Source organism: Echinops telfairi, unplaced genomic scaffold (genome assembly GCF_000313985.2).
Source record: "Echinops telfairi isolate 266 unplaced genomic scaffold, ASM31398v2 ScPeMD7_7420;HRSCAF=8458, whole genome shotgun sequence".
Lineage (NCBI taxonomy): Eukaryota > Metazoa > Chordata > Mammalia > Afrosoricida > Tenrecidae > Echinops > Echinops telfairi.
The window spans coordinates 49,431,546-49,444,824 of record NW_022111320.1 but is presented as its reverse complement, the minus strand read 5'-3'; the positions used below and the strand labels follow the sequence as shown (position 1 = coordinate 49,444,824).

Genomic DNA, 13,279 nt, shown 5'->3' with positions numbered 1-13,279 from the left:
CCTGTGGTGTGGCTGATTCTTAAGCACGGTGGCACGGATGCGTATCAGAGTCGGGGGCTCCTCCACGTTTGACAGCACTCTGCATTCGTGGGGAAGGAAGGCAGGCGTGAGACGCCGTGCCCCTCACCCTCTGTCGTCGCTTTCCCTTCTGTTCCAGCGGTGGTGGCAGAGCTCTTCTCGTGGTGGTCCGGGGTGCACCACCTGCCTGCCTCTTCGAGAGCTTCATCCCCAGGCTGTCAGCGCTCTGGCTCCGTCCTCTATTCCCTGGGGTCTCACGTCGCCAGACCTGGTCCGCAGAGCTGCTCTGTTCTAACCTCCTTTTCCTGTTTTCCCAAATGAAGCGCAGAGAGGACGGTGATGTGCCCAAGAACACACTGTGAATGAGGGGCAGGGCTGGCACAGGACAGCAGGTGCCCAGCTCTGGGCCATGTTTGCACTCTCTGTAGAGCCATCCTGTTCAGCGTTCCCTGGGCATGTGTGGGCCCCAAACGACTGACATTCTTGTTTGACTGTTGGTGCTACTTTGTGTGTTTTTATCTAAGGCATCAACTCCACAGCAATGGATTTGGTTTGGGTTACTTTTTCGGGAGGGTAGGTTTATTAAAGGCAGCTGTCTCGCCTGTCATGTATTTTCATACAGTAGAGTTTATTTTATTGAATACCCTAGTATTTGATATATGGGTCCTGAGATGGTGGTAGAGTGACCTTTCTTGGTTACTCAGTCTCAGTGGCTCAGACGTTTGACTCCCTGGTTCATGGTCCCTGTGCTGCACCCTGCGTGGCCAGTCTCCCTTTTGTCTGAGAGCCTTGATCCGAGGGCCGTATGTGTTGCCTGTCTGTAAGTGTCCAGCCCGCCGGGCCCTGTTCTCTGGTGCATGCTTATACTGCAGCATCTCTCCAGCGTGACTTCACGCGGCTGTTTGTTGCTGGACCAGACCTCTCACGGCCACTCTGCTGTCATTAGCCTGTTACAGAGGCAAAGGTTCCTGAGAAGCGACCCTCACTACCCAAGTCAACCGCGGTCCCAGCCACCAAAGCTGGCTCTAAGAGCACCCAGGCTGTGCCGAGAGCCCCAGCAGCTGCCTCTCCCGCTGCAGCTGTGCCAGGCAGTAGGAGCTCCCCGATGCCTCTGACCAAGAGACCCACTGGTGAGTGCCATCTCCCCTGCGAGGCCTCCCATGGGACTCCAGGGTAACACACCCGTCAGCCAGCCTCAGTGTGAGCAGGCGGGGGTGGGGGGATGTAGAGGGGTGGTGCTCCTGGTCTTGACGAGAACCTCCATGTAAGGTTAATGATCCCATATGGTCATTATCGTCTCATGAACTACCAGGCAGAATTACCATCCCATTCTTTCTGACCCTGCGTGGCGGGGGTGAAGGAAACGGCCACTCAGTCCCACAAGCTTACACGAACAACCGCTCTCTAAGGTCACGTGCACAGGAGTATCAGTCTAAGGACCAGAGCAAAGAGGAGACAGAGCCCGCCCCTGGCCTTGCATGCCCCATAAGCTCAGGGTCTGTACACAACTGTCTGGTTGCTTCCAGAGACTAGCACCATGCCTTGCTCAGAGGGTACTCAGTAATGAATGGAAGAAATGAATTTTCATATTGATTGAGACATTCAGTCCATTAAAGATAAATCTCTGTCTCTGCAGCCAGCAAGACTGAGGGAAAACTGGCCGAGGTCAAGAGGGTGGCGATCAAGTCTGCACCAGGTAGTAATACTCCATCCTGTCTCTGGAAGCCCAACATGAACCCGCTCCATCTCTGTGGCTGTCCGTTCCCCTTGGGCCCCTTTACTATGTCTCCCTTTTCCTATGCCTTCACAGCTGACGTGAGCCGCTCAAAAAGCACCTCAGCTGCTCCTGTAAAGAAAAACACGGCTTCAACTGGGGCGGCACCCTCGGCAGGTGTGGCTCCACACAGAGTCAAATCCACACCGCTGCCTCCCCGGCCCTCTGTGACACCTACCAAGGACAAGAAGCCCGTGCCAGCCAAGTCCACTTCCTCTGCCGTCGGTCTGAACCGCCTGAGTACCAGCGCTTCCACCCCTGATTTGAAGAATGTCCGTTCCAAAGTTGGCTCCACAGAAAACATCAAACATCAGCCTGGAGGAGGCCGGGTGGGTCCCAGCAACTCGGGGCCCTTGGCATGCTGCCCCTAGCTTCTCCCTCTGCCAGAACCAGCCTTGTTCCCTGGGCATGTCCCAGTTCTCACACCAAACCAAGCACCTGGCAGGACAGCATGTCTGCGGCCCAGCTCCTTGGAGGGGAGCAGGAAAAGGCTGAGCTGAGCTGAGCACTGAGTTCTCCTCTCCCCCAGCTCACTCAGAGGGGCTCCTGTGTGCTGGGTGTAGGCGTATGTTCTGGTCTGTGTTCTGTGTTTCAGAACACAGGGGCCCCTGAAACAGAGCATTGGTGGGGGTCACCAGGCATACACCCTGGAGCCCAGCATTGACAAATGTCCGGTTTCTGGCCAGCTGGCACACCAAGCCTGAACCAAGGTGGCTGGCATCTCTGGAGGAGGACCCGGGTGCCCTCTTGTGGTCAGGATGAGTTGCCGCAAGCTTCTGACTGCTCATCAAATGGAACCCCTCCTGCCTAGGGTGCAGTGATAGAGAAAGGTGTAGCAGGCCACAGCATCTCGCTTTCAAGATTTGCTAGTTACGTGCACTCCGGGTTCGTTAGCTTTTAGTATCTGCAGAGCTCATTGTGTGGTGACAGAAGCCCATCTGCAGGTGTTCAGGTCCCTGAAGCAGTGACTCTCACCTCTGCCATCATTCTCTAAAACCTAAACCACCCCTCCCCCAGAGGAAGATACTGAAACGGCTTCCATGTGAAGCTGGCAGAAGGGACAAGGAGGGACAAAAGGGAGCGGAATCCTGTGGTGTCCGAAGTCCCTTGTAGTCAGCTGGAATTGGTTTGGGATTAGGGCTTTGGCTAAGAGGCTGCCTCTGCCATCCCAGCCTACTCGCCACCATGAGTACTGGGACGGTCGCCCCTCCCTGCCCTCTGTGTGCATTCAGAGTGTGACGCAGCTGGCTGGAGGACTGCTGGGAGGTTGCGTGACTCCCTGTCACGATGACAGCTTGCTTGGAGCATTCTGGAATGTTTGCACTGGAAGACAGTGTGATTTGAACACAACAGCCCCACACACGGGCACATTTGCACGCGAGTCAGGACCTTGTTCTGCTCAGCCCTCTCTTTGCTTTCTCTTCATGAATGGTGTCTTACAGCCCAGGTCTGTGCCCTGTGGCTCCTCTTCTGTGATCCTCTCTCCAAGGTGCTTGGCTTGATCCACCCTGAGAAATGGGTGTCTTCCCCAGGAGCCAGGCTGGCCTGCCCACTGCCTGCAACCCTGACCTGGACGCCACCTTCCCTTCATGCACTTGGGCTCTTCTCCCTTTGGCTTGAACTTGCCCTCCCTTTATCTCCATCCAGGCCAAAGTAGAGAAAAAAACAGAGACAGCTGCCACAGTTCGAAAACCTGAATCTAACGCAGTCACTAAAACAACTGGCTCTATTGCAAGTGCGCCGAAAACACCTGCCGGGAAAGTGAGTTTTGTCTAGACTTTTACCTCTGGACGGTAAAAGGTGATAAACTATCCTTCCAGCTTGAGCCATTGTTCCTCCTGGCACCTCTCCCCTGTCCTTAACAAGCCTCTGCTTCTCCCAGCGTCTCTCTCCAAGTAGTGGTATCAACCCTGAAGGTTCACTTGGGGCATTCTCATTCGGCTGGATGAAACTTGGTCAGTGCCCATACACTGACCTTTCTCTGAACACACATCCCCCCACCCCCTGCCCCGGCTCATGCAAACACAGACGGGCTCAGAGCACTGGCTCTTCCCCGTGAGACATGTGAGACACCGCAGCGCGCTCTCCTGGAACCTGGGCCCTGGCGCCCCATGCTTCAGGTTGTCAGGGAAAGTTCTTCTCATCCCGCCGGCGATGTGACCATAGCTGCCTTTGCCCTGCTCTCCTGTGAAAGCTAGGATGCTCAATACCAGTAGAAACCGGCGTAACGTAAGGGTGACCCACAGGATCCAGCCTAGGAAAGGCCCAGCTTAGGTGTGCCAGCACTGACGCCAAGACAAGGCCAGCCAGCACTCTGGGCCCCACGATGCTTGCACTAGGCACCTGCTTCCCCTGGCCATGGTAGCTGGGCACGGGGCCTCCTTGGGGTGGGGTGGCCTGGATCTAATGGGGGAGATGAGGGTTGCACCCTGACCTACCAGTGGATACTAGAGGTAGCATGGGCCTCTGGTTCCGACCAAGGCTCCTGGGGAGCCGTTAGCTCATCAGTTATCCTCATTGACATGGTAAATATGGCGAGAAATGGGGTGTCCGGGTTAGAGTTTCAGAGGGTGGGTAATTCTGCTCTGTGGAAGGCCTCAACTTGGGGGCGGCATCATTTGGACCGGGCAAATGAAGGATCTGGTAGCGTTGCTTCTTGAGAGCCCGATAAGGATCCTCTGTTCCAGACCTTCATGGCCACAGCCTGCCTCTGTGTTGGCTATTTCACGGGAAGCCACAGCTCCCCCTCCAGGGTCACTCTGACCTTGGACTGCATCAGTGCAGCCCTGTGCGGCACCTGCGTGCTCTCTGGACGTGAACCTTGGAGGGCGAAGGATTGAGATGGGGACATGGTTTTAATCTTGGCATCAGAAAAGAAGTCGAGACCTAGGCTGTAGCCTGGGCCCCAGTTGGTGTCCAGTGTTGATTTGGGCCTGAGATTGGACATAGTAGGCCCAGCCGCCTCTCTGATTCATTTGCATGTATATCTGAGCAGTGTCCCCTTCTTCCTGTGGGTATCAGATCTGTGCCGCGCTCGCCAGCTGCCCGTTGACTCAGAGCAGCCTTTGTTCCCAAACTGGGCTGCTGGCTGTGGCAGTTCCAGGCCCCCAGGTGTTAAGGCAGGTGCCTGCCTCGGCTAGGAACCCATCCAGATCAGCAGGGCCCTTGCGGAGAAGAATTGCAGGCATCCGGGTGCCCGCTCAGCACCCAGTGAGCAGTGGCTGATGGTGGCCACGTAGCGCCCGTACACCATCTGCTCCAGTCGTTGTGTTGTTTGTACTTGTTTTCACCCCCTTTCTTGCTCCTTCCGATCCTGCTCCTGTGCTTCCTCACTCCTGCTCTGCGGAAGGTGGGGGGGCCTTCTAACAACCGTGTTGGTCGTCAGATCCTGCGTGGACTCACTGCCTGCCCTGTGTCGGTTCTAACCAGCCCTCTCCCCGTGTGTTGTTTTTCTCTGTTCTCTAACACCCTAGGTCCAGATAGTCTCCAAAAAACTGAGCTACAGCCACATTCAGTCCAAGTGTGGCTCCAAGGACAATATGAAGCATGTCCCTGGAGGTGGCAATGTAAGTACGGGCTCCGGGAGGCTGGTGTCTGTGGCACAGCCACTGCAGGGTGTGCTGGGAGAGGGCCACCTGCCCCGCAGATGGCACCGCAGAGGCCTGGGCGAGGACTGTGCCCACAAAGCAGTCTAGGGATTGAGGGGACACTTGAGCACCCATGTGTCTTTGCTCTTGGTGGTGTTGCCACTCAGGACCCTCGAAGCCCTGTGAGGGTTGCGTTGGGTCCTCCCGAGACACCAGCGTTTTCCTCTTGTGCCCTTTCTCTGCTTTGTCCTCCCCGCCTTTCTTTTCTCTTCCCCACCCTCTCCTTTCTCTTGACCTCGACTCATTTTCCTTTCTGCTCACGTTCCCCATGTCTTCGCGTCCTCTCCTCTTACTTGCCCCTACTTTCCCCTGCCTCGCTCCTGCGCTCGCCCTGAAGGCTACATTGGGGACGTGGAGGTCCACATTGTCACGCGGACAGCTTGTGGCATTTTTCACTCAGGTTGTCCCTGTGGCAGTCCAGGCGGTGTGTGCCCAGGCTGCCTGTGGAGCTGTCCACTTGAAGCTTCGCCCCGCCCTGCTTCACCCACTACTGCTTTTCTAGCCCCAAGACAGCTTCTGGCCTGTCACCGGGCCTTTTCCTCACTGCCTGGTCCTTCTCTCTGGTGGGCTGCCCTCACCTAGCTCCATCCTCAGCAGTTGTACACAAGCCTTTCTTGCCCCCCCCTGGGGTCCCTCTTACCGCACCCCGCCAGTCATTCCCAGTACACAGTAGGGGCGGGGGCGGGTTGCTGGGCCCCTGGGGTAGTTGGCCAAACATTAGCCAGCCTGGTGGAGGCTCAGCCGAGGTAGGTAAAGCTTTTAGAGCCAGTCAGAATCTGAAGGGACTCAGGATCCAGCCTAGGAAAGGCCCACGTAGGTGCTGACCATGACCATGACCATGACCATGACCATGTGGGTGTGACATAGAAACAAGCACTTGTCTCCATTGTGCATTATGCCTCTGAGCTCTAGCTAGCATTGGTCGCCATTCTCGAGTGCCTACCATGGGAACAGCAAGCAACGTTGGTTGGAAGTGAGGAGCTGTATGTTTTTAGAGGCATTTTCTGTCAGTGCATTGAACACAAAGAGAAACTTCCCAGAAAGCAGTGTGGAAGAGGAGGGTGGACAGCTGCGGCCAGAGCTTGGACGGGGGTGCTCTCTCACTTCCAGGCTCAGTGAGCCCCATTCAGCGCTCCCTGCTAATAAGCAAACTGTCGTGGAGAGGGGCGGGCCTGCTGTGCAGACAGAACAGCAGTGTGCTCTCAGGGCCACCCCTCCCCCGGACAGCCCCTGTGGACGCCGGGAGAGTCCCTCTGCAGGGAAGAGGGACATGTGCGCATTAGGCCAGCGGCGGCCACTGCTTCTGTGGTAGGCCTGGCCCCGCTGCAGAGGTCTGGTCTCACCCTCGTGGGGCTGGGATGTGTGCACGTCTGCGGGCTCACTCCAGCAGGCCTGCCAGTCGTCACCGACCAGTGGGGCGAGGTGGGTAGTCACCCAAGTAGAACCAGAAGCAGGGAGTGTGGGCAATGTGGGGTGGGGGTGGAGGGTTGTGTGCCCGGAAGAGCGTCCCTGGGGCAGGAGCCGGGACCTCCCTGTGCACTGGCATTTGTGCAGCTGAAAGAGGCCGCGCTGTGTCTTTGAGGCTGTGAGCACTGTCGGGTAAATTAGGCGCAACTAAGCTTTGTTAAAGGCTTTTCATTGTGGAGAAATGTCGTCCCGGACCCGCAGGAACGTCAACGCAGACCCTGGAGGAGGGAGTGGGAATTGAGGGGAACAAGAGACACGAGAAATGGAGACAAGACAGTATTCTGATCAAGTCTCTCTTTATTGAGTGAAAGGTTGCAGTCTATATAGGCCAGAGGAAGGGAAACACCTGTCGCACATGTAAATTAAGCCACTTTGGTAATAGACCAATCAAGGAGTCCGGGGGAGCGCGCCTTCAGTAATGGTTTACAGTCTTCAACCAGGTACGCGAAGTGACATCATTTTATGCAAATCAGGTGCAGGCACTAGATATGTAAATAGGGTGAAGACAATCTCCTACCCAATCAAGGGGAAGCAGGATATAGGTGCTTTGTCACACCATGTATGGAAACCCCCTTATCTGTTTCTAGGCAGACTTGAAGGCTAAACTCAGCCCGTCCCAAGGACAGGCTATTCAGAGGGGAGATAACATAATCACAAAACTATGTCACGTAGGCGGGAATGGAAAAGTACTGCAAGCTCTGACAAAATATAGTGAAGATTGAGCCGAATGGCCCCGGACAAAATGTAAGTATATACAAGTCACAGAAGAAATCCTAAAACGAAACTGATGGGTCACCTGCCCAGCGTCAGGCACTGCACAATGGCCAGGGCCCTGGCTCCCTGTGCTCTCAGGAGGCAGTTCTGAAGTCAGTCTCCTACCTCGGAGTTGCCCACAAAAGTGAAAAAGTAAGATACCCTGGAAAACCACAAACTGACAGCTAATGTTAAACAGGTTTGCTTATTTAGTCAGGAACCAGAGAAGGCTCAGACATCATGATTGGCTCTGCACGTGTGTGTCAGGCCTCATTGACGCTTCAGTGTCTTCCTTCTCCTTAGCCCACCCCAACCCCCACCTCCACTCCTAGCAGTTTTTTCATGACAGCTGAGTGATTTGTCCTGTAATCTGATTTTTCCGCTTCTGTTTCCCCGGTTATGTGTAACATACTTCTCTCCTTTTGTTAAGTTGGGTGAAGTTTACAGACAGAGCCTCAGTTTCAGGGTCAGCCGTCCGCGCATATTTAGTTACATTACAGTCCTCTCACTGACCACAGAGCTCACTGCCAGGGGGTCATTCTGACACCTAATGCCCTACTGGGCCGGAGTCGAACTGCCCTTTGAGCTGTGAGGCTCGGGCGGTGAGAGTAGAAACCCTCTTTGTCCGGCTGCAGAGTGGATGGTTTTGAACTCCTGGCCTTGGGGTTACAGCCCCGTGTGTCACCACAGTGCCCCCAACTCCTCTTGTACAGTCCCCTCAGTGTGCCACCATCCGCCCTCCTCTTTCAGGGTTCCTGTTTCCATTCCGCCCCTTTCCGAATCATGCTGAACTTTGCCCTTGGGCAAATGCCGCCCCTTTCCTCTCCAGTGATTGATTATGATAAGACATATTTTTGTCCATCAATTTAATGTAGAATCATTCTGGTCCTGTTTCCCCAACTCATATGGATTAAACCTTTTTCATTTAAAAAAACAAACAACAGCCCCACTGCTGACAGCTGCCTTTTGGTCCCCGAGCTGCTAGTGGATGTAAACTGTCACCATGGAGTTAGTAGCCTCGACCACCCGAGGGCTCCGGAAAGGTTTCTGTCAGGAACCAACTCTTCTCGTTCTTCGGTTTGGGCAGCTGTTGTTACTGAGTACTTAGGTCCATAAGTTCATTAGGAGCACACAGGAGAGAGACTCTGATTTTAACATGCTTTCATTTATGAACTTGAATACATCTATAAATGTAAAATTCCCTCATCGACCACACGTTGAGGAAGGACTACACGAGAGGTGAACTTGTGGAGGCTTGGCGAGCATGCTGTCAGCAGAGTGTGGGATCCCCATCTTGGAGAGTCCCGGGCATCTCTGAGTGGCTGCTGTTAGCTCCTCCCAGGGCTTCCCTGTCAGCTGATGAGCTTGTCGCCATTGCTGCTGGACACACGGTGGACAGACTGGCTTGGTTTGAGCAGCCTCCAGATCTTCTGCTGGGAAAAGCAGACTTCCTTGTGTTTGTGAGGGACCAGGACAGGGAGCTCGTGCCTGAGGACCTGGTGAACAGGCCGTTTCCCATGACAGGGAACATGCTGCCTCGTTCTGACCTCGAGAGCACTTACAGGGGTTACACCCCCGTGTGGGGAGCTGCCTGTATTCTATCCAGGAGCCGTGGTGGCTCCGTGGGCTGCACATTGGGCTGCAACCCAAAAGGTCACTGGTTCACCACCAACTGCCCACTTCCATATGGATTTATAGCCTCGGAAACCCTACCAACACCAAATTCACAGCCAACCAGTCAGTTCTGACTCCTGGTGGCCCTGTAAGCAGAACTGCCCTTTGAGGGGTTCTGAGACAATAAATCTTTGTTTAAGGGACTAGAAACGCCTCATTTTTGTCCTGTGGAGAGGCTGGTTGTTTTTGAACTACCAACCTTCCCATCAGCAGTACAACTCGTAACCCACTATGGTACCAGGGCTCCTTGGAAACCCACCCTACCGGGAGATTCTCCTCTAACCCATAATTCAGGGGCAGTGGGTTTAGTTTGGGGTTTTCTGTTGAGGATAAGAAGGCATTGATTCTAAGAAGACAAAGGGGAGACCGTCTTTTTTCCGGAGTTTCCCCAGTGGTAGGAGAATGTTCGGCATCGAGCGGGTACTCTGGAAAAGCCTTTGGAGTGCTCGGCTCCGCCCCGGCACACTTGGTGAGGATGGGGTGGGGCTAAGGCTTGTGGAAAAGGAGTGGTGGCCTGGTGAGGTTGGGGAAGCCTGCGCTGAGTGCTAGCGGTGAGACTGAGGGTGGCACAGGCAGACCGACGGTCATAGGTGATTCTCTGGGGGGCCTGATGCTGCCTCAGCAGGGTAGAAACAGCAGACACCTGTCTGCCCGCCCTCATGAGGCCATATGTTTCTATTATTGATTAAATTGTTCTCCCCCCAAATCTGTTGTGTTTCTAGCCCTTGTGTGCCTGTGGGTGTGACTTTGTTTGGAAATAAGATTTTTATTTTTGTTCTATGTAAGTGGGAAGTCATAACGATGTAGGGTAGATCCTAAATCCAATCACTTTTTGTTTTATTTTAAAAATCCGAAAAACAAAACTGACCCCAACATACAAGGTGACGATGAAACGAGCCTGCTAGCCTAGGAATGCCAGCGATGGCTGGCACATGGAAGGGCCAGCCCCTGGGGCCACTCCTTCAACTGACAGCTCACCTCCTGAGCCGTATGAAAGTGAACATCTGTGTTTGTGATGTGGCAGCCCCGGTAACTAAGGCAGCCCTGGGAGATGACCGCTATCGAAGCCCATGTGTTAAGAGTGGGCCACCACCTAGCAGGATGGATGGTGTTAGAAAGCCAAGTTGCTGCCGCACCGCACCGGGGAGCCGACGGGCTGTGCATAGGCACCCTGGAATGCCCTCTGTGGTCTCCCAGAAGGAGCGCATGCCTATGGACGGTGGGTCCTGATTTAAGGACGTGCTGCCCTGTACCGATGTTTTCTCCACGGGGCACACATTGCTGAAAGTCTCCTAACCATCTTAAAGGCACGACCGAGGAGAGAGGACACCCAAATGAATCCCCAACCCCAAGGCCAACATTCATTTTTAATCCATAGTTGCACAAAGCAGTTCATCCTTTGGGGCAGCATTTCAGCTTTGTGAAAGGCCTGGTGAGGGAGGCGACTGGACAGGCGTGGTGTCTGCAGATGCCATGCTCCAGGCTGCTGGGTCAGGGAGGGCTCAACACATGGCCCGAACCCAGTGCGGTGGCACTGCTCGCAGATGGCTGCTAAGCATTTGAGCAGAGCTAGCCTTCATGATGAGCAGAGCGGCCGGAACCAGCCTGTGTCACCTGTATACCTGTTGGCAAGCTTGTTTTGTTTCTTTTTATGAGAGTATACTGAGCTAGGAGTATGTAAAGTCTGTCTGCTGTAGCATTTCTGGAAAATGGTTGGACAGTATTTTCCAAGAACCTCAAAACATCCTGACTGGGCTTCTAGCTCCTTGTAGGCATGATGCCTGAGGAAGCCATCGGAATTACAAAGGTTTACTCCTAGATACATTGATCACTGCCATGTTTATAGTAGTGAGAACTTGGAAATAAATAAATTCAGTATTAAGCATATGGTTAGGCGCATAGAGACTATCAGCAGGTAAATTATCATGTGGTTGCTTCTTTGCAGAGCTTTTGTGGGACGATCTTTGACTGCTTGAGCAGGGCTGCAGAGACCTTGCGTGTGCAGTGTACACATGACTGCTCTCAGCCACGAGCAGGGAAGTAAGAGGTTGGATAGGAAACAGGCCACAGGATTACTAAGCAAGAGGTTTGAGTGTGAGTGTTTGAGGTGAAACGCACATTTCAGGAGAAGCTTGAGGTTTGGGACATGTGAACATGGGAGAAGAGCTCCCAGTGAAGAGGGCACAGCCACCGGGTCAGGCAGGAAAAAGGTGTGTGGGAGACAGACGGGGGCAGCCCGAGGGTCAGAGGCAAAGAGCCAGGGCCGCCAGAACTCAAGGGAGAACCACAGTCAAGAGCCATGACCTTGAGCAGAGAGAACAAACGAGGTGGAGGGAGCATGTAGGCAGAGGGAGTCGCCCGATGGCCCGTCTCTCTGAGCTGGTGGTGTCGTCTGTTCTCTTCCTCAGGTTCAGATTCAGAACAAGAAAGTGGACATCTCCAAAGTCTCCTCCAAATGTGGATCCAAGGCCAACATCAAGCACAAGCCCGGTGAGTGGCACCCCCACCCCATGCCGCTGCGCAGGCCTACAGGCTACCATTCCACGGTTTTAGGGAGCCACCTCCCACCATCCAGGTCACAGCAGTGGGGCCAGCACAGTTAGAATCCCAGGAGGGAGGGAGGGCCAGGATGCTGACGCCTTAAGTGCAGGAGGAACAGTTTGTAAAGGCTAGCCTTCGCGTGATCTCCTCTTGAGCACCTGCTGCGTGCATGGTGGGCGGAACGCATGCTCAGCTCCCTGCAGGAGCTGCAGTGGTGTCCTTGCAACCTGCCTAGCCGGCTCAGGAGCAAGCAGTGCAGCCTCACGGGCCAGCACCAGTAGGACTGCGACCGGTGCCCAGGAGCACAGACCACCACTGCAGCACCCAGCCTGCCCCTCACCCCACACCTCACGCGAGTCCTGTCTCGCCTCTGACCCGCGGGAGGTGCCACTGCAGCCCTGGGGGCTCAGAAGGTCATCCACGGTGACCTTTTAGACTGAACTATATGTGTTCTGTTCAAAGAATCCAAACGGTTTGGCCTTTAGCTGACCTTTCTTCTTCGCCTTTTTCTGACAACTCCACAGAACTCATTCCATGAAGTGCTTGAGTGCCCTGGAGCCGCCCCCCCCTCGTCCCTCCCTGTGTTGTCATTGTCAAATGGCAGCTGCAGTCTGCGCTGTGTCGCCCCTTCTCTGGTTCACTTGTCAGGCTGTGCAGCCATTGCCCAGGTCATGCCACTTACTCCGCTGTCTGGGAATCCACTGCTGAGCTGCCCCTCCCTAGTGCCAGGAGGCGACCCGAGTGGTGAGGCCGGTGATGTCAGCTGAGGAGGGCCTGCGAAAGAAGGAGGCCCCAGGGAGGGCTGGCAGCCAGCTGAGGGACTCTTGACTATATACACATACATCCATGTATATGTATACGAGTGTATACATACACACGCACATGCTGTCACACACTCACACACACAGTAAACCCTGAACCTTGTACCTTACTTTGCTGTTTGCTTGGCCAGGGCTGGGGGCTGGGCGGGCTTGTGTCTGCCCTCCCACTGCTCAGGGCCCCTTGCTGCCGGTCTCTCTCCTCCTTGGTCATGTGCCTGGCCGAAAAGGGGCTCGGACAGACTAGTCAGCCAAGGCTCTTCTCTCCAGCAAAGTGTTCTTCACCTTGACTCAGTAGGGAGACTGCTGGAGAGCTCTGCTGCCGGGTGGGTCTCCCTCCTTCCCCTCTCCTTGCCTGCCCCCCCACCCAAGGAGGTGGGAGGGTGGAGTGCTGGCCCACGGTGTCTCCCCACTGCTTCTCAGAAAGCTTTCTCCAGCCACAGCCACGTTCACTGCGCCCTTCCTGTCTCCTCAGAGCCCCCAGACCGGTCACGGTCCCCCAAGACTAGATTTATTTGGCGAGTGGTCAGTGTTTGACCTTCGCCGCAGGAGTCTGTGTCTGTCTGCCACACGCACGCACGCAGTGA

General features: G+C 54.8%; 1 protein-coding gene across 1 annotated transcript in view; it reads left to right on the top strand.

The window, feature by feature from the left end:
* MAP4 (microtubule associated protein 4) overlaps window positions 1-13,279 on the top strand; it is a 140,787-nt gene that overhangs the window by 123,518 nt on the left and 3,990 nt on the right. Inside the window, exons 14-20 of the mRNA XM_045297704.1 lie at window positions 965-1,148; window positions 1,655-1,714; window positions 1,829-2,121; window positions 3,440-3,553; window positions 5,266-5,358; window positions 11,742-11,931; window positions 12,523-12,623. Coding sequence (XP_045153639.1) covers window positions 965-1,148; window positions 1,655-1,714; window positions 1,829-2,121; window positions 3,440-3,553; window positions 5,266-5,358; window positions 11,742-11,931; window positions 12,523-12,623 — 1,035 coding nt within the window. The remainder of the gene's footprint in view (window positions 1-964; window positions 1,149-1,654; window positions 1,715-1,828; window positions 2,122-3,439; window positions 3,554-5,265; window positions 5,359-11,741; window positions 11,932-12,522; window positions 12,624-13,279) is intronic.